The 24,487-nt window shown below is 47.5% G+C and overlaps 1 protein-coding gene across 1 annotated transcript in view; it reads left to right on the forward strand.

Annotated features, from left to right (window-relative positions):
- Positions 1-24,487, forward strand: part of SHISA6 (shisa family member 6) — a 215,374-nt gene that overhangs the window by 10,994 nt on the left and 179,893 nt on the right. The window contains exon 2 of the mRNA XM_042883938.1: positions 1,892-2,052. Within this exon, the coding sequence (XP_042739872.1) occupies positions 1,892-2,052 (161 nt within the window). The remainder of the gene's footprint in view (positions 1-1,891; positions 2,053-24,487) is intronic.

Consider the following 24,487-nt stretch of genomic DNA (forward strand, 5'->3'; position numbering starts at 1 on the left):
ATCTCCATCCCACTGGTATCTCCTACTCCATTCCCACATCTCTGAGTTTTCTGCCCTATCTCTGCCTTATCTTCACCTTGCATAGCCCCATCTGAGTGACCTGACTCTTTTGCCCAGGCTGTGTTATATGAAGCTAAGTGGTATTTTAGTGTTATCCGTGCTCTCATCTTTCTCCGTCCTTTGAGTGATTGCACTCTTGACACTAAGAGTCTTTCACAAGTGCTCAGAATGAGCCCAAGCTGCTATGGGCCAGTAAATAATGGTCCTAATACCATCCATAGGATTGAAAAATTATACTTTGCTTTTCTGTCCTGCTGATACCATCAGATGGGCGCCTGATGCTTAGTATTTCTTGCAGGTGTGTATTGAGGGCTCAGTTCTGCCAGCCTGCCATCTTTAGGGAAAGCGTTGTCTCCATAGGGGCATACTGGGTGCTGAGCTCTGTGCTCTGATGCTCCCCTTTAATCCCTATGTGTAAGTAGGTATGCACATATACACATCATGCACTTGGTTGCAGCTTCTGTGTCTGCTCTCTCTATAAACAGGCAATAATCAGATAAGGATCGAAAGTATTCTTATGATGCAGAGGGTGGTTGTGCACTAATGCACTCCCCCTGTGAAGCCTCTGAGGTCTTCCAGGAGTTCCTTTGGTAGTGCACATTAGTGTTGTGATTCATTATGTACAAGGATGGCAGCCTGTAAGGGAAATGATTTGGAAAATGGAACAGTCTCGGGTCCTACACTATTTCTTACATAAAAGACCAGAAATACATCGTTTAAGGAATGCTAGAAGGTATGAGCAACACCATAATCATTCTCATCAATGTGCAGTGAAGGAATTTCTCCTTTCTTGGTTCCTTGAGGTGACATTAGGCAGATTCCCTCTGCCAGGAGAAAGGAACCTTTCAAACTCCATCATTTTAAAATGCCCCTGTCCCTTACAATCCACACAAGCCACCCCCTTCCCCTTTTCCTGGCTCAAGAGATAGCTTGTGGTTACACTGGGAAAATCAGTGCATTTCACACTATGATTGTTCCACTGGGTCTGTGATATTCACAGAGAAAAAAATCTTTGAGTCTCCACCCATCCAAGGGGAAAATGTTGGATGCTGCTGAATTCTGTGACATTTCTTTTCTTGGGGAATAGCAGTGAGACCTTAGAACCATTAAAGGAGTCTCTAATGGACAAATAGCTAACAATGGGAGACATTAACCCATGAAAATGTTTTTAGTTCTTTTCTTATGGACTGCTTTTTCTGCTCTGAGAAACCCACTTCCATCAGTGCTATGTATTGAGGTACGAGCAGGAAAAGCTATTTATGGATTTATGGATTTATGGAGAGTGGGGACTGCAAGTATGGAGAGTGGAGACTGGACTTGTTGTGTGATTCAGTCTTAGACCAACAATAGCCAAGTAAATCGTAGAATCACAGAATGGCCTGGGTTGAAAAGGACCACAGTGCTCATCCAGTTCCAACCCCCTGCTGTGTGCAGGTCGCCAACCAGCAGACCGGGCTGCCCAGAGCCACATCCAGCCTGGCCTTGAATGCCTGCAGGGATGGGGCATCCACAGCCTCCTTGGGCAACCTGTTCCAGTGCCTCACCACCCTCTGGGGAAAACTTCCTCCTCATATCCAACCTAAACCTCCCCTGTCTCACTTTAAAACCATTCCCCCTGTAACTTTGTGCAGCAGACATTCACACACACAAAGAATCTGAGCTTTGAAGACAGATTTTGTTGTTGTTTTGTTGTTGTTTTTTTTTTCTGCTTATGGTAGGAATCCAAGCACTGCGGGTTTCATACAGCGGCTCTGCGGGTGGAGATGCTGAATGCCATTCCGTCCGTTTTGTGAAAATATGTTTTTTTTTCCCTCTCTCTCTCTCTCCTCAGGGCTCTGGCTGACATCTTAAGGCAGCAGGGACCAATCCCAATAGCACACTGTGAAAGAGAAACTATCTCGGCCATAGATACCTCCCCCAAAGAAAACACTCCAGTCCGGACATCTTCCAAAAACCATTACACCCCTGTGCGCACCTCCAAAAGCAATGCAGGTGAGTGCTGTGTTCTGCTTTCCCTTCCGAGCTGCTTGTGCCAATGCTTTGTTAGAAGTCAACAGGACATCACACTTGGCTACAGCAGAGTTTGAAACCTAAAATTAGGATTATAAATGGTTTTCCAAGGCGATCAGATAGAGCGGAGCAGTGCAAGGGTTCTTGGTGATGATTCTTTAAGGTTTTTGCTGAGCAGAGTAGCTATTCTCTCTGGGCGTCTTAAAAATTCTGAATCAGCGAGGTATGAATTCAGCTCGTACCAAAATGCTTGTAATAAGCTCAGAACACTGTGTATTTCCAGCCAAACACACATGCTGTAAAGCATAATTGGCCTCTCCACACGCAGCAGCTGAAAAGGAAGGCATCCACACAATGGGGCCCATCTCTTCCATTTGGGTGAACCACAGGCGTGTGCCAACAGCACAGTGTGGGAGGTGACCCTGGTGGCGTCCAGGACAGTGGCTCGAGGTTTTCCAGTAGCACTGGCCTGGGGGTTTAAGACACACAGATGTTTTTCTGGGTTCTTCTGCTGGGTAAACTCAGGCAAACCACTCTGTTCATTGCCTTGATTTCCCCGGTGGAGCAGGATGCTTGCCTCTTAGGTAAAGAAATGGCTCTGATTTGTTTAATGCTTTATGTATTGATAATTGTCAGAACAATGCCTCGGTGGTTGCTGACTGTCTTCGTTAAGTGGGATGTGGTAGGCTTCCCATCACTTACCATCTCTCAGCTGCAACTGGATGTGTGCCTCAAAGATATGCCCTCATTCAGTCACAAGCTATTCTGCTTCCCACAGAAGTTTCTGGATGGCATCTCCTGGCCCGTGTCACCCAGAGATCAGAGGGCTTTTGCTGATGGTCCCTTCTGGGGGAGCAGGGCTGCTCTGTGACCTGCAGGACTTGGTGTGCTCCCCTCTGTGCAGGAGGGGCCGTGGCTGGGGGCACCGACTGCTCCCATGGCCTTGTTACAGTGACTGTTGGAAGGCTTGGGCTGCACTGTGCCTCACCCTACAGAGACAGAACCAGGTGACTGTGTTCTCTGGAAGGCTCCTTTGCTACTGGGAACAAAATAATTTCCCTGAGAAGACAGAAGGATTTCTTTTCTTTCCAGTTTTTGCTTAGAGGCCAGTGAACTCTACAATTTTTTTTTATGCCAGGGAATTATACATGTGAAATGAGATGTTGGACTGGAGAATGGTACTTGAGCTGAATTGTCTGCAATAGGAAGGTGCTTTTGCAAGTCTCCTGGCTCATGAGAGGCTGTGTGCTTCTGCCCCAGGGAGAAACACAAGAAGCGAGGATTTATGGCCAGGGAACAGGTACAGGCTCTCCTGGAGAGCAGTTCTGACACACTGCTTGCAAGGAGGCAAACACCTTGTTTCTTCCCATTGGCTCCAGTTGTGGAGCAGGCATTGGTCAGGGAAGGTGGAGATGCAGATGGAATTCCTTGCTTCCAGCTAGATACTGGAAGCCTGAATCATGTCACATTTGTGCGCTGCCAAGGCTGATAAAAGGGAAATGGGAAGGTTTGAAAGGGGGAATGGCTTATTGCAGTACTGCAGTGGTGTCTTCTCTGGTGTCGACGGCTTCAATGGATGCTCTTAGGGCTTAAGAGGCACCCAAGGATGCAAGGACCAGAGAATGGGTACATCAGTGGGATGCTGGCACAAATATTCACAAATCCAGGTAGGGAGGACAGGGACTTTGCTTCCAGCCCAGCCTGCCACAGCCACTGGCAGCTGGAGGGGCCATCGATCTCATCTGCCTGGGACAGCCACTTGGACTCACTGTCCCTTTGAGCCCTGGCCAAGCTGGGAAGGGAAATCTTGCTCTTGTAGTTTGCTCAAAAAGAACTTGTTCCTGGCTCAGCTTTGTCCGTTATTAACATGTTCCCATATATCAGAGGAGACAGAGAGCTAATCACTTACAAAAGATTGTGAGCTCATAAAACAGCTATACAGTTAATGCTTTTTTATACTGTTTCATTTGCAGAATAGGGCAATGCTCCATCACAACTGTGCTTGATTACTTAGATTATTGCATGAATCAGAAAATTGTATGAGTGAATTCTGAAATCTTTAAGGTTGGGGGAGAAGGAAAAGTTGGAGAACAAGATTGGGTTAGATCACGCTAAACTAGAAGAGAGCTGTTAAGCTGCAACATGGCAGTAAAAGAGGGTTCACTGTCCATCCTTGCTTTTTGAAAATAAGATTATTTTTTTTTTTAAAGAGAGAATGAGAAAAAGCTGAGAGTGGAGAGTGAGACAGTAGCACACAGTAGTAGGACCCAAGTAAAGCAGTGCTCACTGGTGCTATAAATTGGCTTAAGAAGACCACAACTGTAGTGGGGTCTGAAGCATCAGCTCTGCTGGCTTTACTTTGTCTCAGGTCTCCAGAGTAAGGGAGGTTAAGCGACCAGAAAGGGCCATAGCTCTTATACATAAGCTGAGACTGAGCTTTGTATTTGTTTTGCTTGGAACTGGTGTTTCCAAACCTATAACTGAAAGAACATCCTTAAGTCCTGCTAAATAAACCGTGGCTTCATTCATTCATCATTCATCAGCCTTGTTTGGTGTCATTGAACAGAATGGTGGTGGGTGACAGTGACAAATTGAGGTGGCCCGTGCCCAAGGCAACAGAGTCCAAGCAAAGCAGCGTGAGCAGTGCTGTGAGGGCATGGCCATGGTGCACGATGTGCTGGCACTGCCTGTTCCTTCCTGGGGCAGTTTTGGAGCAGTGCCCACCTCCCACTGCCTCCATCCATCGCAAGTGCCCAAAGCGGGGCTTAAGACCAAGGCAGATATGGAGATGAGTCCTCACTCCTCACTTAGGTGGTTTTAGAGCAATCAGAGCTCTGCAGTGGGGCGGGAGGGCTGATGTTAGGTGTGGTCTGCACTGCTTCGCTGAAATTTGAGACAGAAGAACTCAGATCTAAGTGATGCTTTTTGGAAGGGAAAGAGAGTAAGTAGGGCTCTTTGTCCTGAACGTGGGAACTATTGCCATGGGGACCATTCTCTTCTGGTAAGAATGCTGGCTTTCGAGGCTTCATCCTGCTGCCTTACAGCTGCCACCTACCCCAGGTGTTAATCAGAAGAAAAATGCATTTCTTCTTGCTGGTCCCATGTGCCGGTAGGGTTTTCTGCCAAAGATTCTTTCCTCTGAGAATCCAGCTGAAGTCCTTTTGGGATAGCAAGGAATGGTTCATCTCTTCTTCCCTCCACCTTTGCTGCTGCTGACATTTCTCTTCCTGGCTTTTACACGGTGCTGCTGTTTTAGTGGTGGGAGTGTTGTGCAGATAAGGGAAGCTGAAAGCTGTGCCTACAGATTGCTTGGGTCAGAGCACACTTCTCCAGCTGTGCACTGCCTAATTAGTATGAGCTACAGTGCTGTCTGTAGACAAGAACGTTCCTGCAGCCCACACAGACCTCCTGTTAGTTCCCTGTTTGCTATTGTGAGTAACAGGTAAAGTACGATGAGGCTGAGATTACAGAAGATCTATCTATAGCTGTCTATTGGCATTTTTAGTGTCGCCATCACAGTCGCACCTTTAGGGCTGTTGGAAGGAAAGCTCTGATCACGTTTCCCCAATGCTGTCTCCTTGGCCTCGTTACCTCTCTTGACATCTGCTGTGAAGGTTGGTGCCATTCCTTTGTTCAGCAGATGGCTGAAACGGGTGGCATTGCTTCTGCATTGTTCACAGTCCTCTGATGTGTCAGAAAAGGTGTGGGCAGCACTGTGACAATGATGCTGATGGCCCATAGCATTTGTGGTTGCCGTAACATTTCAGCTTAGACCATTATTTCCAGTGCCAGTGGGTACTGGAAAGCCTTCTGAAAGTTGGATGCAAGGAATTGGTTGGCTTTCATCCCAAAATGCAGTTGAGCAAAGGAACTGCAGGAGATGTCAGATTGGAGATTTCTGACTGCTTTGGTGAGTGAGCAGCCAGAGTCGGACTGACCGCCATGCAGGCAGGCATGGGCCCTTTCTTCTCTTGCTCTCATTCTGGTTCTTCTGTACCAGCACTTCTTCATACAATGCACTTGAGAAGGGGGATACTCAGGACCATTAGGCTGACATGGGAAGCTCTGGGGGAAAAGAATCTCTCCAAATAAGTTCAGGACAAGCATGTGCTTGCTGCCACCGTGCAGTGCTTTCAGTGATGGAGATGTCATTTACTCAAGCACAGGGCAGCTGGGTGAAACCTGTGCCCGGACTGATGCTGCTGCTCACTACCTGCAGGATCAGGAGGCTGAAAATGCAAAACTACTTTTTTTTTTTTTTTTTTTTGAGCTTGGAGAAGGGAGTCTGGCCTAATTTTATATTCTTTTGTTCTATTAATTCTCTGAATATCACATGACCTCACCAACAGAATATGCTGAGTTAGGTCTGAAACCAGCCCCAGACATGCAGGTGAAGAGCTGACCTCGGGGCTAGGCTGAGATAATTTGCCAGTGCAGAAAATTCACCTGCCATAGGGCTGGGGGTGCCTGCAGGTGTGAAATGCAGCCTACAGACAGGATTACAGCTTTGAATGCAGCAAACAACACAGCCTAATGCTCTGATTAGCCTGATATATCTGGGAAGGCTTTTAATAAGCCATTTGAGTCAGGATGTTCCAGAGATGTACATATTCAAAGTGCTGTTTTCAGCGGTGCCTTCCACCCAGAGGCATCCTCTGAGCTTGTTCTGCATGTGAACGAGCGCAGGAGAGACCTTTAATCTTTATGGAAATTGTAGCTAACATCTCTAACCAAATTTAGGCAGAGCAGCACAAGGAGTGCATCCATCCCAACCACAGCACAGGACAGGAGCAGCATGCACACCCCCATAAGGGCAATGTGAGCCGAGGCTCAGGTCTCCTCCACATTACCCAGGTCTCATTCCGTCCACCCCTCCTCCTTCCCCATCCTTCCTCTTCCCCAGGGCTCCAGCTGCTCTCTGCTTCAGATTGCTTCCTTTATTCATTCAGCGAATCCTCCAGCTTCTCCCCCAAATCCCCAGCAAGTATTTGAATTAATTTACCAAAGATCAGTGTCGAAATGTATGTCGAAGGCGTTCAAATTCCCTGCTGCTTCACAGTTTGTGTTGTCATTTACAGCTGTTCAGGGGAATACAAAGCAGGTGTAAAATTATCCCCCAGTCCCTGCAGAAGCATTTTACAGCCCCTGTGCTCCATTGTAAGAAGCTAGTTAAGGTGCAGGAGGGGAGAAGAATTAGGGAAACTGCTTGGAAAATACTCAGAGAGTTCCAGGCACAGGGTTTTTTTTTTCACTGTACTCCTAGAGAGAAGCAAACAGCTCCAGAACCTCTAGGATCTGCAGAAGATGGGGCAACTCAAGGCTCCTCCATCTGCTCCACCTCCAGGCACACCTCTGTTGCGGTTATCCCCAGCCCTTCCCACAGCTTTCCCACCCAGGAAAATCCCAAATGGGTTAATGCTCTTTCTGAACAGCCAGGAAATGTCAGCTTTTTCTGTCTCAGAGCATTCTGAGTTACTCAGCATCCTGGCATTTGGGATGTCATTGCCAAAGGGAGGATCAGACCAGCACAGAGTGGGGGTGAGGGGGTGCTGCCAGAAGTGGGGCAGGGCAGCTGAGCTTGGGCACTGGCTGCTATCCCCTTTACTGTGGGATGCTGGGCTGTTCACCTGTATAGGAGCTGTGTTAGACTGTGTCACACAACTCAGATGTTCACTCAGTTGTGCTGGGCAGCTGAGCCCCTCCTGCCTTTTGTGGCAGTGCCAATCTCAAAAGGTGGGAAAAGGGATCACAGAGAGGCAGGCAGTGTTACTACCTTGGCTTCAAAAGAAATGCCCAAAATCTTATCCCTGGGTCATTTGTGCCTCAGGACCACTGCCTCCCCACCACATGGTCCAGCTGCTGGCCATGTGCTGCTGGGTGCATGGATCCCACCACCCTGCTCTCAGTGCCTGGAGAAGTTTCTTTTGCATGCAGCTCCCCAGCACAAACCTGGCTCCTTTGGCCTTGCATCTTGGTGGTCAATGAGAGCTCTGATACCTGGTTCTGGAAAGCAAGCACCTTGCCCCTAAGTGTTTGGAATCTGAGAGGAGTGGCTCAGAGAGTCAGATAAGTGAGCCACAAAGCTACCTCTCATGAGCTTCATACATGGGAGATCCACCTGATTTCAAGCGGTCCTGTTAAATTGGGCACTCTTTCTTTGCTTATCTCATTTTCTGGACATCTTCTCTTCCTCCAGCTGCAGCCAGAGGTTGAGAAATGCTACCATGGGGCTGTTCAGCTGCGGATAGCATAGGGACTTAGCACACATTGCCCACCAACAGCAACAAATTCCTGCACCGTGCAGCTGCCTCCATCCTCCCCCCACCAGGCTGGGTCTGCACCCACCCCTGCCTCCAGCCATTGATTTATTCTGCTCTCCTGAGCATTCCACCAAGCTGTGAAGTTTTAGGGTAATCGGTGAAAAGGAACCTTTGGGAAAACTTTGCCCCACTAACAAGCCCCATGAGACAGCAGAATATCCCCACTGCAAATGTACGTTGAGGTGAGTGTATTGAAGAACGAAAAGCGACAACGTTTGCAGCATCTCGTGTCTCACTTCCAAATATTTGTGCTGACTGATGTCAGGCTTTCATGCATGAAAGCAGCTAACGAGTGACAATGTTTTAAGAAATTTTTAAAGAAGTCTTCACTGCGGAGAAAAACATGGGTAGGTGGAGTGCGTGTGTGTGTATACACACAAATAAATATAGGATCTGGGTAGTCTTGATACTCATGTGAGCCACATAGCCCTGACAGCAGCAACATCTAGAGCTGCAGGATAAATATTAGGGCCCTGGTAAAAGTGTTTTGGTGGAATTTAGCATTCGTTGGGCAGAGTGCAGTCCCAGAGCCACAAGGCCAGGCACGGCAGTGCTTATCATCCACAGCGATATCCAGAAATGCAAGGTTACTATGGGAACAGCATCCTTTTTTAAGAGAGACTAATACAAGTTGTGAGCAGGAGGGAGGATTAAGCACATAGATTTACTTTGAAACAAAGCCTCACAGGGAAACTCAGCTTGCTGAAAACAAGACAGCAGAACGCATGGGGAAGGGGGAAACTGACTGAATCAGACTTTTCTAGCGTTAATGTGGGAAGAGCATCTGGGTGGCTGATCGCAGAGTCACAGAGTAACAGCACTATAGGGGTGGCAAGCGGCCTCTAGAGATCCCCCAAAGCAGGTTCCTTACTGCAGGTCATACAGGAAGGTGTCCAGATGGGTTTGAATATCCCCAGAGAAGGATTCCACTACCTCTGTTCTGGTGTTCTGGTCACCCACAGAAGCTGTTCCTCATGGTCAGATGGTCCCTGGGTTCCAGTTTGTGCCCATTGCCCCTCGTCCCGTCTCTGGGCCCTGCTGAAAAGAGCCTGGCCCTATCCTTCTGATTGCTGCCCACAAGATATTGATAAGCACTGATATGATCCCCTCTCAGCTTTCTTTTCTCCAGGCCCAGCCTCTTGTTTTCAACCTGCATGCTTGCCTATTCTGAGCCCCACATTCACAAGCAGCTCTATGGCTCCTCTGCTGCTGGGCAGAGGTGTCCATGTCCTCCCTCCCTGCATGCCGGCTCCATGCTGTCACATCCAGAATTTTCCAGAGTTCATTTTTGACCCCACTGGTGCCTTGCAGTTAAGTGTTCTAGTTTTCAGCTTCTCAATACTTTCCATAGGGAAAAAAAGAGAAGTAAGCCTGCTGCTGTGCCCTGTGCATCCCGCAGTGCTGCTGGGCACTGGCAAAGGGTAAAATCATTCCTGCAGCAGGTTGGCTTGTCCCTGTCTGCCCCCACACGTAGAGCTGGATCAATTATTGTTTGTAAAATGCATTAGATCTTCAGATGAAAGGCAGAAACACAATGTTTTCTTCCATTAATCAGAGCAGTTTAGAGAAAACATCAATTTAAAATGTTAAAGCCAATTTGCAACTTGTATTGACAACAATTAAATTGGCCTCCAGAAAGTAATGCAAGTGCTTGATTTTGACACCGTGAGGAATGAAATCTTTATAAGGACTTTTTACTTGTTGTCTTTCTCCCATTTCATGATTGCTGATCCGATCACGCTATTATAAACAAAGGTGAGGAGCTGGAAACAATCCTCCAATTAAGAACATATCTTCATCACTAAGCTCTTCTTTCCCTCTTATTGGACCCCAGCCCAAATATTGTGACTCAATCTCTGCTCTGCTTTCATCGCTCTCAGCTTCCATTTATTTTTTTTTTTACTGCCCAGCTGGCTTTGCTGCCTTAAAATGATGCAGAAATGTTCTGAAGCAAAGCTTCGCCCCTTTCTCCTTTATCCCTAGCGTTACACCAGAGGCGATGATCTCACAGATGACCACTGGCCACCACCTCCATGAAGAGCAGTTCCGTGGTGTCCATCCCAGTTCCCAGCCCAGTTGCAGAGTGTCATTCCCAGTTCCCACTCCAGTTCTGTGCTGTCCATCCCAGTTCCATGTCATCCAGCCCAGTTCTATAGTGCCCATCCCAGTTAACATCTCAGTTCCATAGTGTCCATCCCAATTCCCTCCCAGCAGTTCAGGGCCATCGTGGCCATGGAAGTCTTCCAGCTCAGCATACAGAGGTGTAAAAATAAGTTTCAGAATATTTTATTAAGGGAAGTGGAAGCATCTGCAGCAGAAGATATTGCTCACCACACTGAAAACCTAGCTGATTTGTGGTTTTGGTCATCTGAATCCTTAGAAGTTTTGCCTGTTCTCCCTTACTGCCCTGTCTCAAGCTCTGCTCAGCCAAAGCAATGAATGAGGAACGTCTGCAGGGCTGCCCCCCATTCCTTTCAGCTGGAATGTACACAAGGCAGTGGGTATTCCCACCTTCTGTGATACTCCAGGGCTGTTTTCTGAAGGCTTTCAGCGGGAAAGCGTTTCTGGATTGAATGACAGCAGGGAGGTTTGGCTCACATTGAGGATCTGGAGGCAGCTTTTATTGTTGGCTGCAAACAGCTTTTATCGTCGTGCAAATCCCTGTTCCTTCTGGCAAACCAGCCGTGTGTGTGCAGCTCAGGGACTTCGTGCATCTTGCCTCCCTTCCTCTGCTTGGAAGCTTTATTACCCTCAGACCATCCTACTTGTTTCAGGTAGCTGGAAGGACTCCCCTGTGGCTATTTATATGGGCATACTTAAGAAGGAATGATCCCCTTCTCCATAAAAGGACAAATGTAACTGCTCTTTCTGATTGATTTAAAATATTTGAGTAGAAAGGAAATGGGAGTACATCTGTCACAATCCTACTTACAATCAGGGAAGCTAATGGAAAGATCCCTTCTGACTCCTGGGTTTTGGACAAGGCTTATGCTGCAACATTAGCAAGTAGTGTAGCTCACATCTCATCAAACCCTTCCCAGGAAAATAATTCCAATGCATGGGGATGGCCTTTTGCCATCTTCCTTCCCAAATCTGTCCCTGGCTTGTCAGCTGTGCCAGCACCTCTATCTTCCTGCGCTAAATCACTCCTATGGATAACTGTTGCTCTGCAAAACAAACCCCACAGATGATGTTCATTTACTGCCAGTCACAGACCAGTGCACCAGTGCCTGGAATAAGCATGCTGAAAAGGCAGTAAGATAAATACTCGTTCCCAGGCGTGTGTCTTCCTACCCAATATCTCCAAACTGCAGGAATGCAGCCTCTGTGGCACTGCCTTTCATCTCACATCTCTTTTCCCTGGATCCACAGTTTTTCCTACCAAGAAATCATTTCTCAGCAAGCTCCACAGGCTGGGTGCAGCTATACTGGCTACATCTTGTTTGCCAGAGGAATGTGAAATCCAAATCAGTCCTGGAACCATACAACAAATCTCTTTACACCTCATGCAGGCAGCCTGCACTCAGAATTCAGACACCTACCTACACCCTGGTAGCAAGCAGTGCTATGGCCTTTATAGCTGTCTTCAGGGAAGTTCGAGAGGGATTAGCCCTCGTGTTAGCTAAAGGATGCAAAAAGGGTGATGAGGTGTCCATGCTGTAGACTAAATGCAGTATTAGGCACACGGAAGTTCTCAGGCTACTGGAAATCATAGACAAAGAGTATACATCCACGTTGCCCAGCTCAGCAGAACAAGTGTTTCTACTAAATCCCACTTAAATATTAATGTATTCAGTGATCAGGAAGCAGGCAGGGGAAGGGAAGTTGAAAGGGCTCTTTGTGTGCAGGATGCTCTCAGGTGGCTCCAGCTGCTGTCAGCTCTGAGGAATCCCTCAGCTGCCCTGGGGCTGAGCACTGTGGATCTCAGAGCTTTTCACCCCACTTCTCAGGCTTCTGAGTGCCCTCACTGCATCACATCAGTGCCTGGTGCTAGCAGTGCTGCAGTGTGCTGGTTTAGCTGATGTCCTCTTCATTCTGAGGCTGCTTGCTGTGTGGGTCATTGCTACTCATAAGCATCTGTGAAGTACAGGGATGACCTGAGAGGAGTGCAGGTGCTACTTGACTGAAGATGCTAAGGTGGAAGACGAGCCTCCCTGTTAAACATACCTACCTTCATGTCCTTTCCTTTTTGCCCTCAGTCTCTCTGCTGTGGCAGAGGGCAGAACTAAAATCTGGGTTAATCACAGAATTGTAGAATTACAGACCTTGGAAAGGACCTTAAAGATATCTAATTCCCACCCCTGCTGTGGACTGGCTGCCCCCCAGCTCAGGCTGCCCAGGACCTACCCATGCCTTGGGCACCTCCAGGAATGGGACACCCATAGATCTGGGCAGCAGTGCCAGGGTCTCACCACGCTCTGAGTAAAGAATTTTCACCTAACATCTAACCTAAATCTTCCTTCTGTAAGTTTAAAGTCAATATCCTTTGTCCTGTCACCACACTTCCTTACAGAGTCCCTCTCCAGCTGTCCCGTAGGCTCCTTGAGGCACTGAAGGCCACGGGAAGGCTCTCCTGGAGCCTTTTCTTCTCCAGCTGAGCATCCCAGCTCTCTTTATTAATAGAAGAGGAGCATCATCTGAGCACCTTCATGGCCCTCCTCTGCATCCCTCCAACAGCTCCTCATCTTTCTTGTGCTGGAAGCTCCAGGTTTGGACACAGTGCTCCAGATGGGGCCTCATGAAGGCAGAGCAGAGAGGGACAATCCCCTCCCTGCCCACTGCCAGCCCTCTGCTGATGCACCCCAGGATACCATTGGCTTTCTGGGCTGCAAGAGCAAACTGCTGGCTCATCTGCAGTTTATCCTCCATCAGAACCCCCATTTAGTCCATTGGTGTTCCAGACAATCATGTTACACCTGTACTTCAGTTGGATTCTGTTTAGACCGTCTATGTGACGCAGCCAAACCCCAGTCCCACAGCATGGCCTCTGGTGGTCCTCCTGCCTGATGGAGAAATTTGTCAGTTGCTGCATCCAGAAAAAAGCTTTCCTGTTATCAGTGGTATTATTTCTCTGGTCTGGAGGTGGGAGTTAAACTCTCCTACAGTGACGCACTTCTCAGTGGTGTATGACTGAGAACATCACAAAGGTTTCTGTTGAAACTTGTGTCCCACTGTGCAGGCTCACAGCAGGCTTCAGGTCCTACAGTAACCTCCTTTTCAACATCTCCTCCAAAATTATTTCACCCATGATATTTACTGAATTTTCCCTCCTCTCCTAGTGCTCAGTGCCATGGACACATTTCTTTGCACCTCTCCCAAGGAGCACGCAGCTCATTGTGCCCAATTTCCCCTTTGTGTTGCTGCTGCAGACTCTGCTACCTGTGCTGTGTCCTGAATTCCTGAATTCCTGTGCACATCCTGAATTCCAGTTCTGCTTCCTTTTGTTCTGGGTTCCAAACAAAGCCATTTGTGTCACTCACTCCTGACTACACCCCACAGCTTTCCAGCCCCAGCACACTGCTATTTCATCTGATTGGGTTTCTCCCAGATGCCTCCTCATCTCCGCTTTGTGCACTCCACATTTCATTGCTCCTTCCCTCCATGCTGTTGTCTCAGCTCCTCTGTCTGTTTCTGTTTCTCTGAGCATGCTTTGTATGGATGCAATGTGAAAAATCAACATTTTGCATTGGATTGCTGAGATTTTCAGCCAGGATCTCAGGGGGTGAGCACCACACTCAGCACAGTGTGAACAGGTTCAGCATCAGTGTGAACAAGGAGTACAAGTGCCCGAGGCAGGGCAGGTGAGGAGCACCAGCACCAGTGATAGCAAACTTACCCAGACAGTATGTTCCATCAGAAGTGAGCAGATGGCACAACGAGCAGGTCCTGCTGCTATCAATTTGTGCAGCTTAGTGGCCAGAGGAGCAAGGGGCCAGCAGCAAAGGTCTGGTTCTTTTCTGTAGGAGAACCCCATGATTTTGATGCATTTGGTTCTCCCATGATTGGACTTCTTCAGTGTTCACAACCTCGAGGCAAAGAGCTGCTTCCCTGCCTTTGGCACTGAGGGACATCCTGTGCTGCTTTCTGCACAGAAGTACAAATGTTGCTCTTTCACTCTCATCCTCACCTTTCTGCTGTCACCACATGTCTGTGTGTGTCCAAATTCAAAGGCATATATGCTTTCTTAGGAGCTGACAGAACCCAACTGTCCAGTCATGCCACAGGGATTTAGCTCTGCTCACACAGATGTGGTCCCAGCGTTGCGTTAAGTTGCAGGATGACACCTGTGAACATGGGCTTAACATAATTGTCACAATCATACTTGGTGGAGCTAATGAAATATTTACCTTTGAACAGCTGTAAGATCATTAATGTTTCACTGTCTGCTGCCAGCCAGCCCTTCATGATTTACAGTCTTGAATTGTGTATGAGGCTAATTGCACTGCCCTCCATAAATCAGGCACTCAGGCTTTCCTGGGGCACTTTTAATTAGCAAAAAACCCTCCACCCTGCTGGTGAGGACATCCATGGCAAGCTACCAGGAGATGGAGGCTGGCCCAACTCGTGGCCTCCCATCTCAGAATGCTTCTTACCATCAGAGTGGGAGAGGTTCCAATCCGGGCTTGCTCTTAGTGTTGGGATCAGGACAGTACCTCCAGCTCTGCTGCAGGGAGCTCTGTTCCCAGAGAGCTCTGATGATGCAGGGACTTTCCCTCTGCCAAACAAAAGGGGGTTTGATACCAGAAATATGTGTGACTTTTTTCTTTTGTCTGATGTCTTGGGTTACCTTTACTGGAGTGAGATATGGAATGGAGACCAAGGGGGTTCCCAAAGAAGTTTTTCCAAAGAAGCAGGACACCAAGGATCTTTTCCAATTTTTCTCAGAATTCATGATTAGTGTTGGTGATGCCATGCTTGGAGAACTGTCCCCACAAGCAAAACAGAGTAATTTTATAGCAAGTAACATGTTTGGGGCATGCAGTATTGCTGGAGAACTAAGGCAGTGTGTGTCTTCAAAACAGGAGGATTTTCAAGGAAGACAAAACTGTTGGCTTGATGAAATCTGAACTGATGTTCCGTGCAGCGGAGGGACGGGAGATTCCCACGTACTGATGGTGCAGGGGCTGCTTCTGAAGGCTCCATGACACTAAAGGGCCACTGATGTTCTGTACAGAAAGAGAAGCGATTTTTAAGGAGTTCGCTGTAACCATTTAATCAGCCTTTGTGCTGGATGAGAGGAAGGAGGTGAATGCAATGCTCGTCTATAGAAAGTCTTTAGAGATGATGCTGGGAAGGTGAAAGACGAGCTGGCAGAGCAGGTGCGCTGCGAGGGATTACAATAAAATGAGGCAAAAGAGTTGAGATGGCTTCTGTGAAAGGAAGGTGTGCATTGTGAGTCTGCCGGCACACTGCGAAGGTGTGACTGACAGGTGATGGAAGTGGTTCCGTCAATGCAGCGCAGACATTTTCCTTCAGAAATTGTCAGCGAGGTCTTTCATCAGCAGTGCTTGCAAATACCATTGGGTAAGAGGAAAGGGCTTCTCAAGAATTAAGAGGAGATGAAAGGATAGAAGGCAATGAATGAGGATAACCAGTCAGGTTTTACATGGGGTGAGCCTTATTGGAGTGCTTGATCTGTTCGGAGATATGTGCTGCTCAGTGTGCTTTTGAGTGATCTAGAAAAGATGTGTGGTGTGGTGACAAAGGGTTGTGTGTGATGTGGGTTTATTCTGAACTCTCACATTTGACAGCTTGGACTTTACTGGATGGAGACAATCACCTAACAAAAAGATTTCCAAGGGAGGCCGTCCTGTTGGTCCACAGCACAGGAATGCTGAGCACCTCAATGGGGATTTATGCTGCAGTAGTTCTGACTTCATCTTTGTATTCAGTTGTTCAAAATGAGACGTCTTGCAGAACATGTGCTCTGTATTTGCAGTAGCTCAGGCTGTCCAAGTGTCCAACTAATCACACCTCTCTGAGAATCAGGATAGCTTCATCAGCTGCCTTTCCATCAGGACCTCTGGGCCAGATCTGTTCGGGGACTTGTGGCCTCTCCTTGCAAGCAGTGAGCTCCTGGATGGCTGAGCAGCACTGTGTGCTGTGTGAATCAGTGCTCTGAGGTGTGTGCTGCAGCATCCCCAGTGCATGCAGCTCCCAGGAGGGCTCTCTTGCTCGGGAAGTTTGCACTTCTGATGTGGCTTGGACCACAGCCCCATCCTTCCCCATTGGTCCTTCAAGGCAGCCAGCTTTGCAGATGCTCAAAGAAGAGGCTCCTGTTTGTAAAGCAGACATTGCTCTCCTTGACCTATTTGCTCATTACCTCCATAAATGTGATTTTGATTAAGGATTTTTCCTAAGTAATTAGGGTGGCATTAGCAATTCAGCCAAACAGAAAATAGTCCCACAAGCAAGGTTGCATGGTGTCTGCCCCCCAGGGCTGTTTGCTGACTGCCAAGGGGTGGTCAGGAATGGAGCCAGCACCAGCCCTGTGGGTGGGAGAAGTGCCCCAGGTGAGGGAGGTGGTGAAGGTTTGTCCTGCCCAAGGGGACACAATGTTCTGCCCATGGGGACGTGGTGTTCTGTCCATGGGGACATGAGGTCCTCCAGGCCACCAGGTCTATGAGCAGTTCTGCTGCTTCGCATTGCAGCTCCCTGCAGCCAGGGAGAGTTTCTGCCTCGAGCTGCAAATTCATGGGTTAAAACTACTCTTGCTTACAGTTGCTTGTTAAAATTAAAATGCCTGCTGAGCTCGTGCTTTGAGCAGCAGGAGAGGAAGATAATACAGGGCTGGATGCGAGGAGCTGGCTCGATGGTGGCCGTCACATCTCCCAGCTCTGGTCACAAGGAACAAGCTCAGTGTCACTGCCCATGGCTCTGCACAGACCAGGCTGCTGATCAGACTCAAGCTGCTAATGCAGCCCCCACTCTGCAAGCTGCTCTCAGCATCCTTCCACATATGGCACCGCAGTGATTTTACTGAGCCACCACTTACTTTCTTGTTAAGACTTTGCCACCAGAGAGCTCTGCCAGGGTTTTTCCAGATAGGAAATGACCAAAATCATGTGCAAATGTGGCCCAGGACTAGAGAAGAACAGGCTCAGAGTGACTCAGCCCAAGAAAACTGTTGTTCTCAAATAAAACTATTTGACAAAGGGGCCAAAGCTGAGCTCACTTTCAGGAGAGCAGAAAAATAATGGTGTCACCTTTAAGATCAAAGCGGCTGGCTGAATTCCTCCGAGTGAGAGTAACTACCTAGTAAACAGAGCCAGCACTTGCTTTCTGCAAGCATCTGCCTTAGCCTTCAGCAGCTTTCTAATGCAATTCTGGGGGAGTGCTGCCAAACAAGAAGGGACTCATTCCAGAGCTTCGGCAGCAAAAATATAAATATCCCTCTTGTTAATTTTGGGTGCCATAATCCATCAGTGGCTGTCTTGTGCAATTTAACTCCCTGACATCTCCTGACAGCATGGGCACTAAAGCACTCCCATGCTAATGTAGGGCAGACAGGTGCCAGGTGCTTTTTCCAGCTGCCCGTTGTGCTGAACAGAAGGATCCATGGGTGGTGGAATGGTGCTGGTGTGTGGAGAAAGGAGAGAAGATCCCATCAGGGAGAGAGGAAAGGAGTGCATAGCATGGAGAAAGCTCGGAGGTGGATCTGAGGCGAAGTCAATGCTGTGCTGTGCTCACAGCAATTCATCAACTCGGGCTTTTGACAGCATGGGTGAAGAACAACAACCAGAACCCTGTAAGATCCGCAGAGATCTCCAGTGTGCTGAAATCCCTTGCTCTGGCACCTGGCATAATGGGTGTGAGCCCTTTGGTGTCCACATCCTTGGGCTGCAGTTCAGGAAGGAAAAGAGAGGCAGAAGTAGAAGAGCTGTGTCATGTCAGCCTCTCACCCATTAGTTCTTACAGCCTCTTCCATCAGCACAAGCATCCTATCAAGCATCTCCAGTTTGCTTCTCCAGTCTGTTTTCTTTTTCTCTTTTAACTTACTCTTGGCTTTCCTATTTTATTTTTTTTTTTATTTATTTGTATTATCGCTCTTTTAAGGCTTGGCTTTAGATATTTGTTGCCTTTGTTTCTGTTCATCCATTTCCAACCCACTCTGAGCTGCACTACAAACACCTCTAAAACCTCTTGGAGCAACGAGTGTCAAGGCTGGAATGAGTTTGAGGTGTCAGTGATGCATTTAGCCTATTTAACTTGTGATCACAAGCATGTTACCAGCTCTCTGTTGTGATGTGCACAGCACATTATCATGGGCAGTTAAAATACATGGCGGGTCTGGAAGCAAGTCACTTTGTGAAGCTACCACCCTTTGGTTGGACCCTTGAATCATGGCCTCTTGGCAGGCAGCATCTCAGCAGCTGCACAGATCATCCATTGCTTGTCAGCACAACCTCTTGTGTTAGAGGACGGAGCCATCCTCAAGGGCCAGTTAGCCCAGTAATTCAGGGAAAGCTGAAAATACATCAGCTGATATCAGAAGTACATGCTATCAGCATGTCTGATAGTTATGCAGCACTGACATCCTTGTTATTCAAAAGCCATTTTCTAAGCAGTGCTTTCTTTCCAGAAAGTTACTTTTAAGCATTTAGATTCAACAGCCATGATTTTTTTACAGATGGGGAAACTGAGTTGGGGGGGCAATATGAACCAGTTCCCCAAACTCAGTGAGCCATCATGAAGCCAAAGCAGAACCAGCAGACAGGTCTTCTGAGCCCTGGTGTCGATGCCTGTAATGTGAAATACGCTGCATTCAGAAGCAGTGTCTTTAAATAAGTGCTTGAGTTACGTAGGGAATATTGCAGGTGGGTGAGTGTTTGATGGGTGACCTGGATGATGAAAGCACTGTTCAGGACAGCTCCCTTCAGAAAAAGAAACTTTGTTTTCTGGTCCTTGTGGAGTAGCTTGCATAGAGGAAGGAGTGAAAAGTGCTGTGAAAGGACCACTACATGAAAGAACTGCATTTAGGCAGTGGTAGCAGAAGGCACCTGAGGCTCGAGGAGCTCTACTGTTACATGAGCAGTGAATTTCAGAAGGGATGAGTTTAGAAAAGTGAGCTAGCAGCTGTCTGCTGAGTTGGAAACAAGGACGAGGACAGGGTCAAAGCTGAGGACAGAGGAGGATGGGAAAATGCAAGAGAGAAACTACTACAGATGTCACTGGAAGATGAGTGGGTGAGAGGACCCCAATCCTGTTGAATACTTGTGCACCATGTTCCCTCTCAAAGTGATAAAAGAAAAGAACAGGATACTTTAGCGTTTCATAAACTTCAGCAGGCACCTGTCCACATCTTTTAGCATTTGAAGTACCTGCAAGAAGTTTCCAAAGTCTTTCCTGAAGACAATGGGATTTGTCTCCTTTCTTAATTGGGGCTCAATTTGAGGTGTGAGAGTTTTTGAAGAGGTTGATGCTGACTTCCTTGCTTGAAATGAAAGCAGAAAGAAGTGGCTGCATTTAGTGTGTGAAATAGGACAACTCGTATCCTTAGACTGTCAATTTCCATTTATTTACTCACAATTATAAACAGAGCTGTTCATAAATATTAATAAGGAACATTCCAAAGCCCAGCTGAGAAAATAAGTATTATCACCGTTTACCAGTTGTCAGACTGAAGCACAGGAGGAGACGTGACTTGTCCAGAGGGACCAGGCAGGCTGACATCACAACTGTCAGCTTCCCATCCATCAGAGCCACCGCTGCTGTGTCCCCTTCCATCACCGCTCCCGCGCTCCGCAGTGCCACCAACCGCTGTGCTCGTGTGGCTGAACGTTCAAACACTTCCTCTGTAGCACTGGTTTTAATCACCACAACCCTTGTAGGAAAATCTGAATTATCTTGGGTTTGGTGGCAAGTCAGGATGCGGGGCGTTTCAGTCATGCTTATAGTAACCAACCCAGCGAAGTTAAATGACATTATTTTCCTAATAATTTCTCAGAGTGGCTGACATCCATCATGTCCCTGTGATGCTTGGGTCTTTAGAGCCTCTCATGTCCAGAGCCTCAAACATTCAAGAGCCACCTCTCTGGCAGCTGCATTCAGACCTCTGAGGCTGAATGGGTCACCAGGGCTCCTGCTGAAGTGGAGGCAATAGCAACCTTGGAGATGGCTTTATCAAGTGACCTTGAAATGCAGGTGTTCATTTCTTTCCACTGAATGTAGAAGGGAGAGGACGGGGAACAACTGGATGTCTTGAGAGCTGAGTTAGGGCAAATGAACCTGCAGGAGGCTGAACTTTTGTTTCTCTGTGCATTGCCTTCAGAGCTGGGTTAGATCACCTGCCACAGCAGGCTGTATTACACTGCCGAGGCAAGACCTTGATACTTGGATTGGAGTGTGAGGAAATGCAATTCAAACTGCAGTCTCCCTTCGTACTGACATTTGGGGATCCTTTGGAAATTGTCAAGGATCATTCTGGATTTCAGAAGTGGGTCGTGTTGGATTTTGGCACAAATAGCACAAAAGATGCAGAGGCACAGAAAGTGATTCAGTTGGGGTTCATGTTATGGAGCTCGTTGTGACACCTCCAATAGGGCTGGTAGAAATAGGAAGGTAAGCAGTGCTCAACACTGATCCTGCTTGTAAAACTGAGGGAAATGCAGTGCTGGATTGCGTTCCTGAAAGCAGGCAGAGTTTTGTGGAAAAAAAAAAAAAAAAAAAGTCTTGTGTTTCCTGAAGACAGAAGAAAATGTCATTTCTCTGTGCGAGGTGTAATAGTCCAAACCCCATCCCAAATGCAAAGTGATGTAAACCTGCAGTGAGCTTGAAAAATCCCATTGTTTTAGATGTGAGTTGCTTGACTCCTGGGAAAACATTTGCTCTCAGCCTGCTCCTGCCTGCGTGAACATGGAAATCTCCAGCAGCCTCATTTTCTGACCCCCCCTTTCACAGTGACTGGGATAGGGATGGGAAGGCTCCTGGTTCTGTGTGGGACACTTCCCCTGGTTGCTTGCCTTTGCACAGTCCTCTAATTATGCCCCTTCCCCTCCTCTAAGCTGTAGAATACCCTTTCCCTTCAGGAGCTGCTCGTGACAATCTTTAACCTGAATGCACAGGGCTGCTCCTGCTAAAGAGTTTTTGGCTGAATTGCATCCATCCCTTTTCAGTCTTCATTTCTTCTCTACCTTTCTGCTTTCCCACATTCCTTTTCATCCCTGTATCTCTCAATGTCTCCCATTCTGTCTTTCCTACTACTCCCTGGCCATGTATTAGAAAAAGGAGAGAGGAACCATGCAGATATGCTGTTGGATCTGTTGGGATCAAGTCTGGGAAGTCAGTGGGACTTCCTGACATTTCTGGTGATCTGAGTCTGAAACTGAGGAAAGGGGGAAGGGAGGTCCCCACTGTTTGCACACAGGGACAGTGGCAGGTAACCCCACCGCTCCAGCACCCAGTGTGCCTCGTTGGGTTCCATGTTGCTCAGGCTTCATTGCCTGTCCCAAAATTCCCTGGCTCCTGGAAGCGGCGTGCCCAGGGAGAGCAGGAAGCTTTGTCGCTGGGAACACTTTTTTCTTTAGTGCATCTGAACAGCACACGTTGCTACTGGCAGATTCTCATTAAACGGCTGAGGTTCCCCGAGGACTCGTTTCCTTCCTCCTCCAGCAGCAGGGCTGGGAGCACGCTGGGGTGAAGCAGTGGCTGCACAGCACGATGCAGCAGCTGCAGCGGTGCAAGAGAAAGCTGCCCATAGTTCCCTGTGGTTTCGTTGCTTTTAAGATGCAGTTGTTGTGACACTGATGCCACATTTAGAGCTCTGCTTATTTAATGCTTTGGGAGCTTATCAGTGGTCTGCACCAAGTACACATCGGTGTTGTGGGGTGATCCTACACAGCACCAAGTGCTTTCTGGTATGTGCAAGGCAGGCTCCATCCCTGGGCTCTCTTTCATTCACAGCTCAGCAGCGCTCAGACATGAAGTTCTGTATCACCCGTCTCCTTGTCTTTTCTCTCCTTCAAGTAGCATACTAAAATCAAGGGGCACCAACACTGACTTGTGCTGGGCTCTGACAGTAGCCAGCTTCTCCCTTACAGCAAGGTGCAAAGCCACCCCATGGCAGATGGAAGACAATATGCCTTCCTGGAAGCATCATCCCGCTGTCCCATAGAGTTTACAAAGTACAAGTTACTGTATTCTTCTAAAGCCTTTGGTTAGTTTCAACTATTTTCAGGATACCCTGGGACTCCTAGATCAATTTTCCTTAGTATTTTAGGCTTATTGCACTCTCCAGATCTCATCTTCAAAGCACCACAATGTGTCTTTTCTGGCTCCTGCCTGTAGGGGTAGGCCAGAGGGTGACCATCAGATAGGAACTTTTTATAATTCTCAATGTGCATTCTTTCTTGGATTTCCTTTTCTACCAGGCTGATGCATTTAACACGGACATTCTCCAAAAGAAAAAGATAAGGTTTCGTGCACAAAATAAGTTGCAACATCAATAGCTTCTCATCTTATAAGCAGTATAAAAATAATGGAAGTCTAAAGTGAAATGCTTGATTGAAGTTATAGAATGCCTTATTTTCTTTGTGATGATGAGGCTGTGCAGTTTTGTGCCATTTCAGCCCTAATTTCCATCCAGTTTTGTCTGCTATCTCCAAAGCAGAAAGCCTTCTTGATGTCTTCTGGTCCCTTCTTTCTTGTGGGCCAGATGCCATGAAGTCAGTCAGCCCCATGTTCAGCAGCTGGGTGTCACATAAACCCAGTGTAGATGTAGAAACATTGGTCTCCAGATATCTCGTGTGTTAGTTTGCTCCTGCTGCCAGTTCTCTGAGCACAGAGGGATGCTGACCTGGGATGACACAGTCTGGGTGCAGCTGCACAGCGCCATGTGCTGGGGTTTGTCACTGTCCTTCATCCCATCATGGAGAATGGTCACCAGGCATGGCTGTGGCTCCTCCCAGCAGGCTGCCTTGCTCATACTGCTCCTCTCCTGCTTTGGAGCCCAAATTCCAGTTGTAGATGGATGTAAAATGGGAGGAACTGCATTTGAGGCTGGAGGGCTCATGCATGGTGGGCTGGAGGAGCATAGAGAAGTCATAGTACTGCTCATTCAGAAAAAAAAGCAGTGAGAACTGGTGTTGGGACTCAAAGTACCACAGGCCACATGAGAAACCTTTGTTCTCCTCCTAAAAAACACCATAATGCCACTGAAAAATTTCTCAGACTGAACTGAAATCTGTATTGCTCTTCCTCCCATAGCCTGTTCCTCTGTTTCAACAGTCACTGCAACTTGCTGTATTGGGCAGCACAGGTACGAGAGTAGGGGTAGACATTAATCCCAAGAGATCATTGTTGGTCATTATCATCACCACTGTCAGGGCTGAGTCAGATTTGCTCTGCTCGTGATGTCAACAGCCATAAATTGTAGAACTAGTAAATAAACAAAACCAGCCAATAACCTTTGGAAACAGCAGAACAGATATACAACTCACACTGGACAGTTTAATATACTGTTAGCAGTCAATGTCAAATCACTCTTTCCAGGTTTCCCAGTTTGCCACATTCTCCCCAGTTTACACCTCTCTCTCTGGAAAGCAAGTATATTACATTAAATCTCATACACGTGACGAGAGCCCTCATAAGTACTGGAAAAGGTGAGACTGGTGCATGCTGAGGGGCAAAATCAAAGACCATTTCAATTCCACCTAAAGAATTTAAATGCCAATTAACGCAGTCTTGGCTGCAGATAGAAAGGCAGTGTAGGATATGTTGTGCTGTCATGAAATCGGTGCCCAGCACTGTTGCTCTTACTCTGTAATGGTGAATCACAATTCAACATGCAATCCCATAGCCCGTGCCCCAGCTGCAGTTGACTGAGATCCAAACACATCAGAAAATGTCACAAAACTTCTTTTATTTCTGGTCTCTTACTGTCATGTTCACATGCTGTTGGATGTGTTAGTGTTTCCTAAGGAGAGCAAGGCTTAGCATTCTGAGCCTTAAAAGATCTTTCCAGGAATGTGGCAGGCTCTGAGTGCCAGTGCTTTAAGCAGCTTGTTTAAGGCAAAAGGCTTTAAGATGTTTTTCTTCCATTTCCCATTGCTTACCCTGATGATGCTGTATGGGTAGGAACGTGCAGCCCAGAAGACCAT

This window comes from Lagopus leucura, unplaced genomic scaffold (assembly GCF_019238085.1).
Source record: "Lagopus leucura isolate 7727_CA_CO unplaced genomic scaffold, USGS_WTPT01 Super-Scaffold_100040, whole genome shotgun sequence".
Classification (NCBI taxonomy): Eukaryota; Metazoa; Chordata; class Aves; order Galliformes; family Phasianidae; genus Lagopus; species Lagopus leucura.